The sequence below is a fragment of the Ctenocephalides felis genome, unplaced genomic scaffold, assembly GCF_003426905.1.
Source record: "Ctenocephalides felis isolate EL2017-DRISC unplaced genomic scaffold, ASM342690v1 CF-g0.4_SCAFFOLD_01886, whole genome shotgun sequence".
NCBI lineage: Eukaryota > Metazoa > Arthropoda > Insecta > Siphonaptera > Pulicidae > Ctenocephalides > Ctenocephalides felis.
In genome coordinates, this window is record NW_020538040.1 from 1,681,249 (window position 1) to 1,702,803 (window position 21,555).

General features: G+C 26.8%; 3 protein-coding genes across 3 annotated transcripts; 1 reads left to right on the top strand and 2 right to left on the bottom strand.

Moving 5' to 3' along the window:
• Nucleotides 1-918: 918 nt before the first annotated feature.
• LOC113378308 (small integral membrane protein 12-A-like) lies at nucleotides 919-1,852 on the bottom strand. The gene is made up of 3 exons (XM_026618842.1): nucleotides 1,719-1,852; nucleotides 1,167-1,314; nucleotides 919-1,072 (listed from the first exon to the last, which is right to left on the bottom strand). The coding sequence occupies exons 2-3, from the start codon at nucleotides 1,294-1,296 to the stop codon at nucleotides 945-947; spliced, it is 258 nt and encodes an 85-aa protein (XP_026474627.1). The 5' UTR covers nucleotides 1,297-1,314; nucleotides 1,719-1,852; the 3' UTR covers nucleotides 919-944.
• A 2,607-nt stretch (nucleotides 1,853-4,459) lies between these two features.
• Nucleotides 4,460-14,550, top strand: LOC113378323 (phosphoglycerate kinase-like). The gene is given in 12 exon segments (XM_026618857.1): nucleotides 4,460-4,555; nucleotides 4,986-5,177; nucleotides 6,961-7,164; nucleotides 8,802-8,946; nucleotides 10,564-10,645; nucleotides 11,023-11,171; nucleotides 11,404-11,511; nucleotides 12,034-12,168; nucleotides 12,619-12,740; nucleotides 13,365-13,465; nucleotides 14,412-14,513; nucleotides 14,516-14,550. Coding segments are annotated over 11 exon segments (1,245 nt in total). The 5' UTR covers nucleotides 4,460-4,555; nucleotides 4,986-5,115.
• Nucleotides 14,551-17,487: 2,937 nt separating this feature from the next.
• On the bottom strand, nucleotides 17,488-20,444 carry LOC113378324. Its single transcript, XM_026618858.1, has 3 exons — nucleotides 20,298-20,444; nucleotides 19,942-20,175; nucleotides 17,488-17,604 (listed from the first exon to the last, which is right to left on the bottom strand). Exons 1-3 carry the CDS (start codon nucleotides 20,442-20,444, stop codon nucleotides 17,488-17,490), a joined length of 498 nt encoding a protein of 165 aa, XP_026474643.1.
• Between the last annotated feature and the right edge of the window lie 1,111 nt (nucleotides 20,445-21,555).

Genomic DNA, 21,555 nt, shown 5'->3' on the forward strand with positions numbered 1-21,555 from the left:
CTACTGACGTACAAACTTATTATCAAAGTTAAAAAATAGAAAAAGGACTCTACTGACACACAAAGCTCAATTACTAATAACAATAGAAAAAGGACTCTACTGATGAGCAAACTTAATATCATAGTTAAAAAAATTGCAAAAAGAACTCTACTGAAGCACAAACTTAATATCACTTTAAAAATAATAAAAAAGGACTCTACTGAGGTACAAATTTAATATCATAGTTAATAAATAGAAAAAGGACTCTACTGACGAACGAACTTAATATCAGAGTTAAAAAATAGAAAAAGGACTCTACTAAAATAGAAAAAGGACGCACAAACTTAAAATCAGACTTCAAAAATAGCAAAAAAGGACTCTACTGACGAACAAACTTGATATTACTAATAAATAATAGAAAAAGGACTCTACTGACATGCAAATTCGGAAAAGTGATAAAAAGCAATTCTACTGGAAAGAAAGCACAAATTAGGAATAAAATGATCAAAGAAACTCTACTAATGATCAAATTTTAGCAAATTTATATACGAATAACATTTATTCAATTCAACAAGAGTAGAACGAATTCTTATTGTTTATTATATAACTTAACGTGTTTAATTTATTTATATAAAATATGAAAGAAAGACAAAACAGCCTTCTATTAAAATTTAAATCCAAAAGTTCTTGAGATATCATTTTAAAAAAATAGAAAAAAATTTGCTCGAGTATAAAAAAAATGTGCACTTTAATACAAATATTTTTCAAGAGAAAACAGTGAGTCAAGAAAAGACCATAAGTAGCAGAAAAGGCTTTACGAAGCAGAATTTACAAGTGCAAATAAACCTACAAAAGAATTTTAAATTTTAAAGACATCGCTTCAGGTAAATTTCAAATATTCATTTATTTATCTACAAATATATACATATCACTTCCCTTTAATAAACATCTTTATTTATTAAAAATCATTTCAAACTCGGTGATAGATTTTTACTAAAGACATTCTCGTTGTAAGTTAAAGCTTTGACTTCTGTTGCATTTTCTAGACATTTGTCGTCTGACAGACGTTCTATTCTTTTATCTTGGATCGACTCTGAAAAAATAGAAACATAAATATAAATACATATATATATATATATATATATATATATATAATAAATGATTTACTTATTTAATTATATATTTACCCTGATACGGTGTATATTTATCAGATATCCAGCCTTCGATGTTGTAACCGATGACACCGATTACTGAAGCAATTGGCAAAGTTATTATTGGAGCCCTGCTTCTCAAGAACTGCATTATTATGGGCCACATTTTTACGAACAAAAATATCTAGAACAATTAAAAAAGAGAAGTTAAAAATATTCAAGAATAGAAATAAACAATGAAGTGGATATTTAGATACTTGAGGTGAAAAGATTATTATGAACAGGTAAATTTGTATATATATGTATATATATATATATATATATATATATGTATATATATACATATATACATATATTTACTTATTTAATAATGACATATAAGTTATGTTTATTGTCAATCACTATTTATCTAATCTAAGCGATTTATATAAATGTTTTCAAATGTAACACTAATAACTAATTACAACATAGTTTTTATTTATCATTAATAATTTACTGTTAATAATTTAAAACACTTTAATATAATATATGATTAATAATTATATGATAAGTACATATAGGTTAGGTCTTTTACAAATTTATATTTACCTGTAATTTTTATACACTATTTCACTTTTAACACTATAATAATTATTTAATAACACATTTGTATACTTTATATGTATATATTGATAGTTTTACACGTAATTTTTTATAAATTATTTAAATAAACTTAATTTTAGCCGCTTGAGTATATTGAAATGTCAAATTGACAAATTGTCAAACATGTATATATAGGTTATGTAATAAGAAGACATATATATATAAATACAAATATGTATTTGTATATCAAGTTTTATATATATTTACGTATACATTTACATTATTATGCGTTAATTAATTATTATTATCAATATATATGTGTCAAATACTTATTATTACGCAAGAGATATTTAACAGTATTTGAAATTTAAAACTCCCGCCCAATATGATGTTAACTTCATTCTTCAACGTGTTGACAGTTTGCACAATGGCTGACCTTTGACAGTTTTTACTTTAGGATACTTTGTGCCGATAACAAAGTCCTAAAACACGACTTTATTAAAAAAATTATATTTAAAATATAAATTTTAATAATTTCAAATTTATATTTAGTTTTAAAAATTATTAAAATATTTTTGATCGTCAGTAGAGTCCTTTTTTGATCAATTTAAAGAAATTTTGCTTGTCAGTAGAGTCCCTTTTAGAAGAATTAAAAATATGTTTGCTCGTCAGTAGAGTCCTTTTTAGAATAATTTAAAATGTTTTTGCTTGTTAGTAGAGTCGTTTTTAGAATAATTTATTATAGTTTTGCTCGTCAGTAGAGTCCTTTTTAGAATAATTTAAAATATTTTTGCACGTCAGTAGAGTCCTTTTCAGAAGAATTTAAAATATTTTGCTCGTCAGTAGAGTCTCTTTTGGTAGAAAATAATAATAAATCTATATTTATTAGTCAGTAGAGTTCCTTTTCTTGCTAGAATATTTTTTGCTTGTCAGTAGAGTCCTTTTTTGAACAGATCCAAATATTTTTGCTCGTCAGTAAAGTCCCTTTTTAGAATAAATTAAAATATTTTTGCTCGTCAGTAGAGTCCTTTTTAGAATAATTTAAAATATTTTTGCTCGTCATTAGAGTCCTTTTTTTGAAAAATTTAAATTAATTTTGTTCGTCAGTAGAGTCTCTTTTGGTAGAAAATAATAATAAATCTATATTTATTAGTAAGTAGAGTTCCTCTTCTTGCTAGAATATATTTTGCTTGTCAGTAGAGTCCCTTTTTTTTGAACAGATCCAAATATTTTTGCTCGTCAGTAGAGTCCTTTTTAGAAGAATTTAAAATGTTGTTGCTTGTTAGTACAGTCCTTTTTGAAAAAAATGCCAAATATTTTTGTTCGTCAGTAGAGTCCTTTTTAGAATAATTAAAAATAGTTTTGTTTGTCAGTAAAGTCCCTTTTGGTAGAAAATAATAATAAATCTATATTTATTAGTCAGTAGAGTTCCTTTTCTTGCTAGAATATATTTTGCTTGTCAGTAGAGTCCTTTTTTTGAACAGATCCAAATATTTTTGCTCGTCAGTAGAGTCCCTTTTTAGAATAAATTAAAATATCTTTGCTCGTCAGTAGATTGTTTTTTTTTTGAAAAATTTGAAATGGTTTTGCTTGTTAGTAGAGTCCCTTTTTAGAAGAATTTAAAATATTTTTGCTCGTCCTTTCTTTGAATAGATCCAAATATTTTTGCTCGTCAGTAGAGTCCTTTTTTCTCCAAATTTGTCATTTGCTTATCAGTCGAGTCCCTTTTTCCGTTAACCATTTTTTCAGTCCTTAATTTGCTCGTCAGTAGAGTTTTTTTTTTGTTCTAATTTGGAATTGAATTATATCGTCAGTAGGGTCTTTTTAAAAAATTATTAGTATTTGCTTGTCAGTAGAGTCCCTTTTTACTATCAGCAATTTTTTCGCTAATATTTTTCTCTTAGAGTTGTTTCTTCTGGTATTTAATCTGCTCGTCAGTAGAGTCCTTTTTAACTAAATAAAACTAAAAACTAAAAACAAAACGCATTTGTACTAAAAATATTGACGTAACGTGTTATTATAATTATATACTTATTATTATCCAAAATTTTCAAATATTCAAATTCAAATTTAAAACTCCCGCCTCTTATGTGTTGCTTACTTCACACGGTAACACTCGTTGATGTGTTTGACAGTAACCAAAAAATCTGTTAATGGCTAATTAAATTTTACATTTTACTAATTTTTTTCATTTAATTTTGTTTGAAAGGTTTGTAAACGTTATATACAGGTTTGTAGATAATTTTATAAGCTTTTTAACTATATATATTAATATATATGTCGTATAACAAATTTTAGTAATATGAACGTAAATTTAAAAAAATGTAACCAAAAAATCCACCAAGGGCTAACTAAATTTTAAACTTCAATAATTTTTCTTATTTAATTGTGTTTGAAACGTAATATATTGTTATATACAGATTTGTAGATAGTTTTAATAGCTTTTTAACGATATATAATACTATATATGTCGTATAATAAATTTTTGCAATATAAACGTAAATTTAAAAAAAATGTAACCAATAAAATCACTCTTTGTGCTGATAAAATGCTTTATAAAGTCGTGTTATATGAACTAATATATATTATATTTATACTTAAGCATTAATAAGTTATTATTATTTTTTATACCTTATTAATATTACAAAAAACTTATAATTACAAATTATTCTAATTCAAATTTAAAACTCCCGCCTCTTATATGTGTTTAACTTCACACGGTAACACTCGTTGATGTGTTTCACTTGACAGTTTCTACTTTTGACATCTTCATTCATTGTGCCGACAAAATGTTGTAAAATGCTGTTTTATAAGTGAATTTTATACGAATAACTTAGAATTATGTAAGGGAATACATTCTGTGGTATTATATTTGTGTTTTTTATATAATTTTATACTTTAATAATGTAAAAACTGTTTTATGGATATTTTGACAATTTTGAGGTTACTACTTGAATTAAATACAACAAATGTGTTAAATACACAATTAAATGCGTTATATATGCATGTATTTGGTAATAAAATGAATATAATCATGTTATTACGTAACTTAGTCTATAACACAACAAACTTTTCAATATTTTTGATAAAAACATCAAATTTTTATCATGACCTTCAATAACCTTTTATCTTGTCTTTCTTGCACTTGACAAAAACTTACATATTATTGTCACATTATTATTATTGTTAAAAGTAATTAAATATTATTACATTATTATTGTTATTATAGTTTTAGTTATTTGATATTTAACTAATATAAATTATATTTTGCAGATTTTATTTTATTGAGTGCATGTGTGTGTTCGAGAAGTCTCAAAGGTCAATTTGATAAAAGTACAAGAGTACCTGCAAGATTTTTGTAAAGAAATTATATAATAAGTGTTTTATTAATATATTTTATACAATGGCTTTGAACAAATTGAGTATCGAGAGTGTGGATTTGGAAGGCAAGAAAGTTCTTATGAGGTAAGAAAGAATTCATTATCACAAATTAATATTTATTATATATATATATATATATATATATATATATAATAGGAATAATAATAGGATATATATATATATATATATATATATATTATATTATATATATAATATAAGAAATGCAGATTTTTTCATATTTTGCAAAAACAAAACGAATCAATTCACAATGTTTAGTAAAAACTTTTAAAAAACTGTGAAAAGTGAATAAAAATTCAATTCGTTGCAAAATTATTTAAAATAAAAAAAATTGTTGTTTTTTTTTAGGTTATTTAACAAAATCTTTGTTTAATAAGTATAATTTAGATTCTTGACTGTCGTATAAACAAAATTTATTTATAATGTGTTTTTTTTGTATAATTAATTTGTGCTTTTTTGAAAAATATTCTTTGATTTTATTTATGGTCGTCAGTAGTATTCATTTTTCTATATATTTTGTATCTTGGTTGCCAGTAGAGTCCCATTTTTATTTTCTTGATTAATCAATGATTGCTTGTCAGTAGAGTCCTTTTTTATTTCTTAAAATTATTTAATTTGCTCATCAGTAGAGTCCCTTTTTTATTTCTGGCGAGATTTTTCAATAGTTTGTTCGTCAGTAGAGTTCCTTTTTTATTTCCCAGATTTTTTAATTTACTTGTTAGTAGAGTCCTATCGAGATTTTTAAATTTGCTTGCCAGTAGAGTTTCTTTTTCTTTTTCTATATTGTTTCATAATTTGCTCGCCAGTAGAGTCTCTTTTTTAAATTTCTGATCATATTTTTTAATTTGCACGTCAGTGGAGTCTCTTCTTTTACATTTCAAACAAGATATTTAATTTGCTCGTTAGTAGAGTCTCTTTTTTACATTTTTGACGATATTTTTTAATTTGCTCGCCAGTAGAGTCCCTTTATATTATTTTCCAGATTTTTTAATAGTTTGTTCGATGTAGTCTTTTTTTTTACATTTTTAACGAGATTTTTTAATTTGCTCGTCAGTAGAGTCCCTTTTTTATTTTCTAGGTTATTCAATAATTTGCTCGTCAGTAGAGTCTCTCCTTTTACATTTCAAACAAGATATTTAATTTGCTCGTTAGTAGAGTCTCTTTTTTTACATTTTTGACGATATTTTTTAATTTGCTCGTCAGTAGAGTTCCTTTCTTATTTCTCAGATTAATCAATAATTTGCTTGTCAGTAGAGTCTTTTTTTTCGTATTTCTGACGAGATTTTTTAATTTGCTCGTCAGTAGAGTCCCTTTTTTTGCATTTCTGACGAGATTTTTTAATTTGCTCGTCAGTACAGTTCTTTTTATCATATTTTTTATTTTGTCCAACAGTACAGTTCTTTTTACACCTTATAAAATTTATTTGCTCGTCAGTAGAGTTCATTTTACACTTAAAAATAATTATTTGCTCGTCAGTAGAGTTAAAAAGTGATAAAATGAACTCTACTGACGAGCAAATGAATTTTTTAAGTGCAAAAAGAACTCTACTGACGAGCAAAATAAAAAAAAAATTAAAAGGGACTCTACTGGCGAGCAGTTGCTTTTCTTATCTTCTAGATTAAAATTAACTTTGCTTTAATAATGAATGTACGAAGCTTTTAATTGACGTGCGGATTATCTAAATGTTAATATTAAGAGCAAAAACTTTCAGAGGATTTTCTTTTATTAATTTGGAAGCGTTTGAGCCCTTGGCAGCAAGGAAATTCGAAAATGTCCATATTAAGGACCACCCAAATATATAATATAATGATGAAATATTTTTTTATTTATATAATATTTTTTTCCCTAGGGTTGATTTCAACGTTCCGTTAAAAAACGGTGTTATCACGAACAATCAAAGAATAGTGGCAGCTTTGGATACGATTAAGTACGCTTTGAATAAAAATGCTTTGAGTGTTATTCTGATGAGCCATTTAGGACGTCCTGATGGGCTTCCTAAAAAGGAATACAGTTTGAGACCTGTTGCCGAGGAATTGAAGAAACTATTAAACAGGTAAATATAATAGAAATATATTTACACAGATTGTAAAGGTGGAAATGAATATAAATATAAATATAAATATTGAGAATCGAGTCAAGAATTATAAATAATCATTTATTTGTTGGAGCTGTCAAGCGGCCATGTTGGATTTTGAACTGTCAAGTAGACATTTTGTATTTTGCAACTGTTAGCATGAATAAATATGAATTTTGAAGCCTAATGAATGAATTTCAAAGTTTAACGAACTATTTTTGCACAATTTTGTTCCAACACTTATAAATTGTTATATACAGATTTATAGATAATCATACTACATAAGTATAGAGATTAATTTTGTTACAATCATGCAAAATATATAAAAATGTAACCAATCAAATTTGTTAATGGCTGAATTGATTTTACATTTTACCATTTTATATTATTTAATTTTGTTTGAAAGGTTTTTAAACGTTATATACAGATTTGTAGATAATTTTATTAGCTTTCTAATGATATATAATACTATCAATATATTTAATTAAATTTAAACAAAACAAATATAAATATAAACCACGTACATTTATTTATAACTTAAATGTTGGAGCTGTCAAGCGGCCATGTTGAATTTGCAACTGTCAAGAAGACATTTTGTATTTTGCAACTGTCAACACAAATAAATTTAAATTTTAAAGCCTATTGAATGAATTTCAAAGTTTAACGAACTATTTTTGCACAATTTTGTTCCAACACTTATAAATTGTTATATACAGATTTATAGATACTTTTATCTACTTTTAAACGATATATCAATATAAATAACCATAAAGATGACTTTTGTTACAAACATGCTAAATATATAAAAATATAAGCAATGAAATCTGTTAAAGGCTGAATTAATTTTACATTTTACCATTTTATATTATTTAATTTTGTTTGAAAGGTTTTTAAACGTTATATACAGATTTGTAGATCATTTTAATAGCTTTTTAATGATATATAATTTTTGCAATATAAACGTGAATTTAAAAAAATGTAACCAAAAAATCCACCAATAGCTAATAACTAAATAATAAATTTTGAACGTTGCAGATTTTTGTTTTTTAATTTTGTTTCTAAAGTTATGAAATGTTATATACAATTTTGTTAGAAACATGACAAATTGTTATATACAGAGTTGTAGATAATTTTATTAGATTTCTAACGATATCTAATAATATATATGTTATATAATAACTTTTACCAATATAAAAGTTATTATAAAAACATGTAACCAATGAAATCCGTTAATGGCTGACTAAATTTTAAATTTCGCCAATTTTTCTTATTCAGTTTTGTTCGAAACGTAATATATTGTTATACACAGATTTGTAGATAATTTTATTAGCTTTCTAATAATATAAAACACTACTAATATATTTACTTAAATTTAAACAAAACAAATATAAATATAAACCACGTACATTTATTTTTAACTTAAATGTTGGAGCTGTCAAGCGGCCATGTTGAATTTGCAACTGTCAAGTAGACATTTTGTATTTTGCAACTGTCAACATAAATAAATTCAAATTGATAATTTAAAGTTTAACGAATTATTTTTGCACAAATAGAAATATTAAGAATAATAAGTCAAGAAACTTTTCTTTTTTTATTATATATATTGTTTTTTTTAGGGATGTGACATTTTTGGAAGACTGTGTTGGCCCCAAAGTAGAACAAGAGTGCAATAATGCAAAGCAAGGCTCGATTATTTTGTTGGAGAATTTGAGATTTCATTTGGAAGAAGAAGGTAAAGGTGTGGATGCTTCCGGAAATAAGGTGAGTAATTAAAATATATATATATATATATATATATATATATATATATATATATATATATATATATATATACTAGCTGATCCGGTAAACATTGTTTTGCTAAGTAAGGTATATTCTAAACAATTTCTAGAGGATCAAAAATATTTATACTTTAAGTGTATAAGGATGTGTTGTTTGAATGCTATATACAACGAGGTATTATAAAAGCAAATAAACCCCATTATTTTGTCTATATTTTGTCAATACAATCAAACTGGAAGTTTTATACACTTTCTATCGTATAAACTCCCATCATATAAAAATATATAAAATATATTCATTATAAAATATTACTGATATAAAAAATATATATGACAAGTCCAATTGTTTTTCTCTCTAAACACTAGCCTGCTTGATTTCCCCACATATTCTTCAATAAATTCTGAGAAATTGAAAATAATATTACCTAGAAAATGTTTCATAAATACCAATGAGTATATAATTATGCAAATGAGATCTTTCAGAGCATCGTGTTTGAGAAAAATATGCAAAAAGTGCATTTTCATATTAACATATCAAAAAAGTTTATATTTTGAGTCTCTAGTAACACTTGCAGGCCGTTTAATAACGTTTTGTATATAAATAAAACTACAAACAAAACTACTTACTACAAATTTATCATAAATAAATAATATTCGCGTAAAACATCCTATTAAACGAAATTGAACATCATCTGTCAAAAACGTTTGACATTTGACGCATTAGCCACCGTCCATTGTTTTATTTAAATTACGCTTCAACAAAAATTTTCAAATTAAAAATGTAAAGTTTCTACGCAATTTTAAAATAATATCTCGCCTTTCCGACAACCTACTGATTAGTACGAATTTTTCAAGACTAATGCTGGCCAAATCGGTTTAGCCGTTTTATCGAGAGCTCCATTTTTATATATAAGATAATTATTGTTTTATGAAAATTGTGTTGTACTCGTCGAGACCTTTCAAACGATTCCTCACATGCCATAAAAATAGAATTTAAACTTTTTGAAGTAAAACTTCTTTAGACTACAAATTTATGAAACGTGTATTCTGTTTTGAACAAATGATATAGTTCTAATATATATACATACTTTTTCTAATTTAATACCTTGTTTATTTTAAAATATTTTGCAATAAAATTTGAACACTAATATTTTTTGTAATAATATTGTATAACGTTTTTATTATAATATGATAATTTTTCATGAGAATTCGTTTTCTACTCGTCGAGACCTTTCAAACTTTATAAACAATGGACATGCCATATATTTATAGTTATATTTATATTTATACTTATATTTATTTTATTTTATATTTATATTTTATTTATATTTATATTTATACAACAATTGTACAATTATAGATATTATATGGTACATAACTTAAATTAAACGAAATCTAAAATTTTTGAAGTAAAACTTCTTTAGACTCGTTTACTACAAGTTCATAAAAAGTATATATTTTCTTGACAAATTGCATAGTTAGTTTGTCTTTGCTACAATGCTACAAAGCTTTATACCTTACACATTATATAAAGTTATAATATATATATATATAATATATATATATATATATTATAATTTATAATTTATAATTTTAGGTGAAAGCAAATCCGGAAAAAGGTAAAGAATTTCGAGCTGGTTTAAGAAAATTGGCTGATGTATATGTTAATGATGCTTTTGGTGAGTTATTTCAATTTTTGATAATTTATCTATAATGATACTACTTAATTTTTTTAATAAGCTGCAATCGTTTCTGCAAAAAACTACATTCGTATCCTGAACACAACTGTTTATATTGAATTGGGTAATTTAAATTTCGCGCACTTTAAATTTTGTGTTTGCACACCTTCTATTTCTGAATTCAAATGAATAATTTATTCATTGTTTATAAAGTTATTATACAATTTTGTTTATAACATTTTATTTATTGATATGTCAATAACTAAAGCCAAAGGCTATTTTCAAATTACCTATTGGAAAGCTTCTTAAATTAAATTTTAACATATGTACATATATATATATATATATATATATATATATATATACATTTTTTTCAGGTACTGCCCATCGTGCACACAGTTCGATGCTTGGAGAACATTTCGAAACTCGTGCAGCTGGTTTATTGTTAAATAAAGAACTTTGCTATTTTGCCAAGGCCTTGGATTGTCCACCGAAGCCCTTCTTGGCTATTTTAGGAGGTGCAAAGGTAATAGAAATAAAAGAATATGTCATTATTAAATAAACCAAACAGTTATCGTTTGATAGAATTGTAGTGTGATATTTTTTAATATAATTTATTCTTCGAAAAATATAGAAAAATCTAGAATAAATTTCGTTTGAATGATAATGTGATACTTGTTTCATATTGTTTCTAAGAAGAATCAGTAACAAAAATATTATTTTTCTATATAAACTAATTATTATTATTTCAATTATAGGTTGCAGACAAGATTCAACTAATTGAAAATTTGTTAGACAAAGTCGATGAGATGATAATTGGAGGAGGAATGGCTTATACTTTCTTGAAAGTTTTAAATGGAATGCAGGTAAACATATTAATTTATTTAAAGTTTTAGCAAAACATCTTAATTATATTGTTATAAACAATATTCTGTAATTAATATTAATGGTAACGCCATCTACTATCTTTATGGCATATAATGGTAACTTTATATAATTGTTTTATTGTTCATATAAAGTTTTTTTTATTTTATTATCAGTTCTTATATTATTATTTCATTATTTTATGTTATTATTGAGATGTTAACAAATAAGAAAGTATTTTGAAAGTATTATGTTATAATTATTATAAATAATAGAATAATTATATAAAGTTTACATCAGATATAATAGATGGTGTTACTATTAACACCAGAAGCAGTTCCTTCTAGTTGTGATATATTTTTTGCTGTACTTATTACAATCAGTTTTTTTTTTAAGAATACATTCATATATTTATTTTATATCATATTAGAGATGTATAATAATATGATATCACCATTGCTTATTATCAAGATGTAGTTGTCGTGCAATTAACCTAATGACTGATTTTTTTATATTTTTGCTAGATTGGTTCGTCCTTATATGATCAAGAAGGTGCCAAAATTGTAGAAAAATTGATGGACAAGGCGAAGAAAAATAATGTACAAATTCACCTGCCAGTTGATTTTGTCACTGCTGATTCTTTTTCAGAAACTGCTAAGGTAATAAACATTTATATAATATTTATAATATTGATATTGAAAATAAATTATCAGTGTACTAAATAGTAGTCTAGAAGAAGATAATTACTAGTACTAATTTATAATTGTTGCCATTAATAAAAGTCTACAATCAATAAATTATCATTTATTGATATCGTAGCTTATCATTCATTTATTCATGCAAAATATATTTTCATAGTTTCTAAAGTCTTTTAACAAAACATAAATACAAATTTCTTCTGTGATATTTTTTGCATTAAATGCAAACTAGACGATATATAAAATCAATTTTTATTAAATCAATATTTGATAACATTGATATTATTTGAAATATATTTATATATATTATTTTCAAATTATCGTATATTTATATGAAATTTAAACATTATTTAAGTTTAAGGAGGAAATTACTATTTACTTGCTAATAATTTTAATTATTCATGTTTTCAGGTGGGTTCTGCTGATTTAAAAACAGGTATCGAAAAGAATTGGATGGGTTTGGATGTCGGTCCAAAATCTATTGAACTATTTTGTGAACCTATTCGAAGGGCTAAGATTATCGTTTGGAATGGGTAAGATTTGTTACTTTAATTTAAAATAATTAGCTTTTTTTACTCTTCGAAAAAATGAATGTAAAATCAAATTTTTGGTTTGTTTAAAACTTTACTAAATATTGCATAATTTTTTTCGAACAAAATATCTCATAACCTCAATCATTTGTTCAAATGTAACTAATATAGTTTAATTAAATAATTATATATAAATATTATATATGATTAATTTCACACTGATATATATATATATATATATATATATATATATTATAAAAGAAATTTGGCATTAAAATATAATTTTTTTTACAAATAACAAGTGTAACCATTCCTACATAACCTTATATTTATAAATTATTGAACTTTATATAATAGCTCATTTATAAAGTAAAGAATACGAAAAAAATGAGAATAAATAAAACTTGTGAGACTTTTGAAAGTTTATTACTAGATTTTGCACAAATTATTACTAGATTTTGCAAAAAAAATAAATTGAGAGCACTTAACCTCAATCATATTTTGTCTGTTAAACGTTATATACTTATAATTTATTTATAAAAAGAAGTGAATCCTAAAAAAGGGCACAAACTAGACTTTTGAATCATTTAAAAATGTATTACTATGTTTTTGGGTTTTATATATTAGGCCAGCTGGTGTATTTGAATTTGAAAACTTCTCGACGGGTACAAAAGCCATCATGGATGCTGTTGTAGAAGTTACGAAGAAAGGAACAGTCACTATCATTGGTAAGAAATATTATTTTATCATCTAAAAAACCAAAACCTCAAATTTCATTTGCTTGTCTATAGAGTCCTTTTATAATTTCATTGTCATATATTGAATTTGCTGGTCAGTAGAGTCCCTTTTTTGTTTTAATTTAATTTAGTCGTCAGTAGAGTCTTTTTCTGATCATCTATCTAATTATTTATCTTTTTTTATTTAGTCGTCAGTAGAGTCTTTTTTTCGTTTTTCATCAAAATATTTATTTTGCTCGTCAGTAGAATCCTTTTCCAATTTTTTATCTAGATATTTAGTTTGTTTGTCAGTAGAGTCTTTTTTAATTTGATTCAGTTTGCTTGTTAGTAGAGTTCCTTTTCTAATTTTCTCTTATTATTCAATTTGCTCGTCAGTAGAGTCTGTTTTAATTTTCTCTACATTTTAAATTAGCTTTGATTCAGTTTGCTTGTCAGTAGAGTCCTTTTTTTAATATTCAATCTAGATATTTATATTTGCTTGTCGGTAGAGTCCTTTTTTAATTTTAAAATTTAATTTGCTCGTCAGTAAAGTCCATTTTTTAATTTCATTTAGATTGTTCGTCAGTAGAGTCCTTTTTCTAATTTTATATCTAAATATTTTATATTAATATGTAGAGTTTTTTTGACGTTTTCCATCAAGATATTTAATTTGTTCGTCAGTTGAGTCCCTTTTCTAAATTTCTCTCTTAGTATTCAATTTTGCTTGTCAGTAGAGTCTATTCCTAATTTCCTAATGAAATATTTAATTTGTTCGTCAGCAGAGTCCTTTTGCTTTAATTTGCTCGTCAGTAGAGTCCCTTTTTTGCTTTATTTTAAAATTTAGTTTGCTCATCAGTAGAGTCCTTTTATTTTACTCCGCCATATTTTTTTTTGTACTTTTCTTCTTATTAGTTTGCTCACCAGTAGAGTCCCTTTTTATCTATTTATCTTTTTCCAGGTGGTGGTGACACAGCCACTTGCTGTGCAAAATGGCAAACGGAGCACCTGGTGTCCCACGTGAGCACCGGTGGTGGTGCCAGCTTGGAATTGCTCGAAGGAAAGTGTTGCCAGGCGTGCAAGCACTCTGTGACAAATAATAAATATTTTAATTAAATTTTATTCATATATATATATATATATATATATATATATATAAATTTAATCTATCGATTTTATCTTTTATAATGTCTGCATTTATATTTTTATACCACGTTTCGATAAATATAGAATTTTAATAATGTTAAGGACTGTTTGTTTGAGATTCCATCATCATAAATTCATTCATAAAAGTCCATCATGCGCGTTCGAATCACACGCATCGACCGAACAGCATAGATTTAAACCGCGGTTGGTGGGAAATGGTTGGTAAAGAACCGCGCGCTCGATCCATATACGAAGGTTCTAAGAGTGCCCTTGGCACCTCAAGACATAGACTGATGCCGCTGTTAAATAATAAGTTATTATTGTTCAAGGACTCGTTAAGAAAATAAAACTTTACTTAAAAAAAGGAACTGTGTAAAAAAAAGGAACTGTACTGACAATCAAAAAACAGTAAGTTTGAAAAGGAACTGTACTAACGAGCAAATTGAATCACATTTAATTTTATTCTATTTTTGTTAGTTTTTCCCGTCAGTAAAGTCTCTTTCCTTATTCTTTGTTTGCTACGGTGCCACCAGAATGTTTCTTTTAATTTCGTTTTAATTTGCTCGTCAATTAAGTCCTTTCACTCTTACAGTTTGCTCATCAGTAGAGTTCCAGCTTTGTTCACAAATTTTGCTTATTTTTCTTAAAAGTTTGCTTGTTAGTACAGTTCCTTTTGCTTTTTAATTTTATGTCTACTAAAGTGTCAGGATGTTTCTCTTTTATCTTGCTTTAGTTTGCTCGTCAGTAGAGTTCTTATTTATTTTTCAACAGTAGAGTTCCTTTTACCTTTTATACCAGTTTGTTGGATTTTTTTGAAATTTCTAAATGGTTTATTCGCTCGGCAGTCGTTTTTCCTTGTATTTGAACTCGTTTGTCAGTAGAGTCCCTTTCTTCTTTTATTTATATTTGCGGATTGGAGAAAGAAACTCTACTGACAAGCAAACTGAAATAAAAAAGAAGAGAGACTGTACTGACTCGAATAATATAAAAAGGGACTTTACTGGCGAGCAAATTTAAAAAAGGTACTATTGGAATCTACTGACGAGCAAACTAAAAAAAGTGATAAAGGGACTCTACTGACGAGCAAACCGAAACAAAAGAGAAAATGACTCTTCCAACGAGCAAAATTTAATAAAAGAATAAGAGACTCTACTGATGATCAAAATTTATGAGAGGAATAAGGGACTCTACTGACAATCAAACAGAAAAAAAAAGTAAAATACCCTCTCCTGATGAGTAAATCAAATGAAAGGAATGAAGGAACTCTACTTACAAATAAAATGAAATAAAAATGGATTCAAAAATGTCAAATAAGAACTCCATTGGCGAAAAAAATCAAAAGACAAAAGAAACTCTACTGTCGAGCAGCAACAAAAAAGTTCTCTACTGATGAATAAACTGAAGTAAAAAAACGGGAGTCTACTGACGAAAAAACGGACTCTATTGACACACAAAATATCATCAGAGGAAAATATCAACAATAAGGACTCTACTCACAGACAAAAAAACTATATTACATGGCGAGGAACATATGGGACTATACTGACAGCAAAATGAAATTAAGAAGCAAAAGGGACTCTACTGACGAGGAATCGGATTAAATTTGGAAAAGGGACTCTACTTACGAGCAAAATTAATAAGGGAGAAAAAGTCTACTGATAAATAAATCGAAAAGAAACTCTACTCACTAGCAAGATTAAAGACAAAAAAGGATTCTACTGAAGTGTGAATTTAAATAAATGTGGAAAAATGACTATGTTGGCGAGCAATAGTTAAATAATGATAAAGGACTCTACTGACTGGGCAAAATTGAAAAAAAGAAAAGATACGAGACACTACTGACGAGCAAACTGAAAGAAAGTGAAATGAAAAGAAACTCTACTGGTGAGCATAAAGTATTCTTACTAACTGCTCATCTGTAGAGTCTCAATTATTTGTTAATTCAGTTTATTCGTCAGTAGAGTTCTTTTTCTTTGTTTTTACTCGTTAATTGAGTTTCCTTTTTTGACTACTGTTTGGTTGTTAGTACGGTACCTTCTTTTATTATTTTTGAACTTATATTAAACTTACAGTTACTTTACTTTGAATCAAATTAAACTAAATTTCCACATGATGAACAAACGGAACTCTACTGACGAGCAAAACATGATAAGAGTTAAGTAAACTTAATATTCAAAAAAAGGAAAGAAGTGAGGACTCTACTGATGACCAAAATTGAATATTTAGGCAGAAAATTATAAAGAGGACTCTACTCACAAAATTAAATATGTGGATAGAATATAATGAAGGGGACTCTACTGACAAGCAAACTAAATATCTAGACAGGGAATTACAAATGGGACTCTACTGACGAACAAATTCAATATTTAGATAGTAATTAAAAAAGGGACTCTACTAGAATTTAAAAAAATCAAGAGAAATGGACTGTACTGACGTAAAATTTTCAAAAAATAGATAAAAAAGGAACTCTACTGACGAGCAAACCAAAAAATAGAAGGAAGGAAATTTATAAACAAACTAACTATAATAAAAGAGAAAAGGGACTATACTGACGAGCAAATCGAAACAAAGGGACAAAGGAACTCTACTATTATCTTTACTTTTTGACAAGGATGAGGAACTCTACTGTTGATCAAAATAGAAGAAACAAGAGAAAAGGACTCTACTGACGAACAAAATTTAAAAAGAGAATTATTTGCACCCCGAACAAACAAAAATAGTAGATGGAAGGAAATTTACTGACGAGCAAGACATAGACAAGTAGAAAAAAGGTTGGGCTTCCTTTATAAACATTAAAATTCAAATGAAATCATCATTATCGTATAAAAATCAACTTTATTATTATCACAATTTCATACAAAATAATAACCTACATCAATAATTATTACAATTTATGATAAATATTCGGTGACCGTATATCGTATCGTGCCAGCGTTGTTTTCATCTTCATCATCGTAAACTTCGACTTCTTCATCATTTTCATTTTCATCATCGGATTGAATTTCTTTCTTGGATTCTCGGTAAGTTCCAGAAATTTTTGATTTTGATTATTTTGGAAATTCGACGAATTCGGAGCGATTATTTCGGAGTGAATTTCTTGGAAATTTTGTAATTGGGCGTGTTTCAGTTCCACTGGGAAAAAAATAAATGAAATTTGGTGTGAAAGCCACAGCAAAGCGTGGCCGGGTATGCTAGTATATATAAATATATATATATATATATATATATATATATATGTATATTATATATATATATATATATATATATATATATATATATATGTGTTTTAATTCGAGTTTAAAATTCGGGCGTAACATCAATAAAATAGTATGAGAGTTTTTTTTAATTTATTTATTTAAAATGCATACGTTTCGGCTAGCATCTTAGCCTTCATGCAGTGGCAATCAATTTAAAATTTTGTGTCCTAATTCATATGTTATATTAGGATACAAAATTGTAAGTGTCCTTATTTTTATTATTATTATTTATCTAGTTTTAATTTTTATAGTTAATTTGATTACCACTGAATGATGGCTAGATGCTAGCCGAAACGTATGGATTTTAAATAAATAAACTTTTAAAAACTCTCACACTATTTTTATTGATGTTACGCCCGACTTTTCAATTGAAATTAAAAACAAAAGGTAAAAGAAACTCTACTGACGAAGAAACTTAAACAAGACAAATACGATATTTAGTTTGCTCGTTAATAGAGTTCCTTCTTTAATTATCTGTCTGGATTTTTAATTTGCTCGTCAGTAGAGTCCTTTGCTAATTTTCTATCTAGATTTTTATTTTGCTCGTCAGTACAGTTCCTTTTTCTAATTTCTGTAATTTGTTTGTCAGTAGAGTCCCTTTTTCGTCTTGTGATAATTTGCTCGTCTGTAGAGTCCTTTTTTTAATTCTGTCTAGATTTTTAATTTGCTCGTCAGTAAAGTTCCTTCTCTAAATTCTATTTTGATATTTAATTTGCTTATCAGTAGTGCCCCCTTTTCACATTTTTTCTGTTTGTCATTTTTTTTTTAAATTACTATTTCCTTCTAGTTAGTTCATTAGTATATTTAGTTATAACATAATAAAAGAAAGGAACTCTACTGACGAGAAAAATGCAAAAAAAAAGAAAAGAAAAAGTAAAAGAAACTCTACTGACGAGGAAACTGAGACAAGACAGAAAGAAATATATATCTAGTGATATTCTACCAAATAAAAAAAGTAGAAAGAAGGACTTTACTGATAAGCAAAAATAAAAAAGGTGTCTACTTACAAGCAAAATAGAGTTTCTTTGAAATGAAAAGCAACATTTGCTACTGATGAGCAAATTAAAATAAAGGGACTGACAAGCAACATGAAATAAAAAGAAGCAAAAGAAACTTTACTGACAAGCAACATTAAAAAAAAGAAAAATGGACTCTACTGACAAGCAAAATTCTAAAACAAGAAAAAGATCCTCTACTGATGAGCAAAATTAAAAAAAACAAAAGGAACACTACTGACGAGCAAATATAAAAAAAAACAAAAGGACTCTACTGACGAGCAACCTGAAATAAAAAAGAAGCAAAAGGAACTTTACTGACAAACAAATTAAAAAAAAAACAAAAGGTACTCTACTGACGAGCAAAATAAAAAAACTAAAGGGACTCTACTGAAGAGCAACATTAAAAAAAGATCCTCTACTGATTAGCAAAATAGAAAAAAATGACGCAAGGGACTCTACTGACGATCAAAAAGTATAAACAAGGAAAAATATCAAAGACTCGAACTTAAAACCGCACAACTTCACAAATATGATATGAATATATATATATAATATATATATATATATAATATATATATATATATATATACACATATATATATAGGGTGCCCTTAATATGGACACTTTCGAATTTCTTTGCTCCCAAGGGCTCAAACGCTTCCAAATTATTAAACAAAAATCCTCCGAAAGTTTCAGCTTTTAGTATTAACATTTAGGTAGTCCGCCATGTTAATAACGAATATACGAAACTTTTATTTAATGGCGGACTATCTAAATATTAAGATTAAGACTTGCAATTTTTACAAAATTATCTTTTATTACTTTAGAACCATTTAAGCCCTTGGGAACAAAAAAATTCGTAAGGGCCACCCTTATATATACACAAATTCCTTTATCCTTTACCCCTTACATTCATTAATATCATTGCGGACTATCTTAGAAATAATATTAAGACTTGAAATTTTCAGAGAATATTCTTTGATCTATTTAGAAACTTTTGAGCCCTTGGGAGCCTAAAAATTCCTAAGGGCCACCCTTAAATAATACATAATATCTAAAATATACACACAGATTCCCTTATTACCCTTACCTTTCGATGTTCCTCTTGTTCTTTTTGCAAAGCCAGAGATTCTAACAAAGTCAAACATTTAACAGGGCCATTAATTGACGGCGGGGGAGTGGCTGCGGTGATCTCGAATTTTTTTAATTTTTGACACCGGGTTAATTCTTTGAAAGGGTTGTGTACGTCGGATTTCGTAGATTTGTAGGGTAAAAATTTGGGCTTAGGTTCTTTTTGGGAATTTTCATCTTTTTTGAGAAGATACTTTACATGAGGTAATAAGGCAAAAAGATAAAGACTAAAGATAAAGGACTGTCTTTAGGTAAAGATAAAGGACTTTCTTTAGATAAATTATTTTCCCCTGTAATATCTTGTAAGTCCTTTACCGTAATTAAGGGCTTTTCGGGTACAATTTTTTTAATCTGTTTTTTATAAGGGCCGTTCCTTGCCAGAATTTTTATCATCATCATATCATTATTATTATCATCGTCGTCGCTATCAATATATTCATAATCCTGGCCTTTTTGCCCCATTCGATGTCCTCAAGGACATATTTTTTCGAAATTTCGAGTTTCAACAAATCCTGGCACGTTTTTTCGACTAAATCTTTGCTTTCCAGCTCCCGCACTATTTTGTCGTGGAATTCTTGAATTTTTGCACCCTTATCGGGCAGTTTTGATATGAATTGTCTGGAAAAAGAAAAATGTAACCTCTAAATGGTAATAGATATATGTATATATGTATATGTATAAAAGAAATTGGTAATAGATATCTAGTATTATGTATAAAAGAAAGAAATTGGCATTGGATACCTAGTATGTATGTATATGTATTTTGGTCGGTGGTCCTAATATGGATAGGATTTTTTTGCTCCCAAGGGCTCAAATGTTTCCAAATTGATAAAAGGATATTCTCTGAAAATTTTAACTCTTAATATTAACTTTTAGATAGTCCGCCATTCAATTAAAGTTCCGTATAATCATTATTATCATTGCGGACTGTCTAAATGTTAATATTAAGACTTGAAACTTTCATAGAATTTTTTTTCATCATTTTGGAAGCGTTTAAGCCCTTGGGAGCAAAGAAATTCCAAAATGTCCATATCAAGGACCACCGTAATATATATACAAACTGACACGCAAACGTTGTTTTGCCATAAAAAATACTTCCAGTATAAAATTTTTAGTATAGAAATGACTAACTAATTGAAAATGTGGTGCATTTATAATAAATATGAAAGCTGCAAAGCACGCCACATATGAATGTCTTAATAGTCTTTGCAAGAGCCAAATTGAATTGGCACATTTAATGTTTTTAAAATTTTTGATTGATTTTCAATTACAGATTACGTTATTCTATTATATTGTGCTTGTCAGTAGAGTTTTAGTTTGATCATCAGAAGAGTTCTTTTCTCAATAGAGTCCTTTTATCTCGGTTTTCTTGTCAGTAGAGTCCCTTTACTCTCTTTTTTTTATTTTTCTCGTCAGTAGAGACTCCTAAGTTCCTTGACTTTTATTTCGATTTGGTTGTAAGTAGAGTCTTTTTTTCATGTATTTCAGTTTTCTTATCAGTGGAGTCGCCCTCTTTTCAGTTTTTATTCTATTTTGGTTGTTAGTAGAATCCCTTTTTAATTTTGCTAATTTC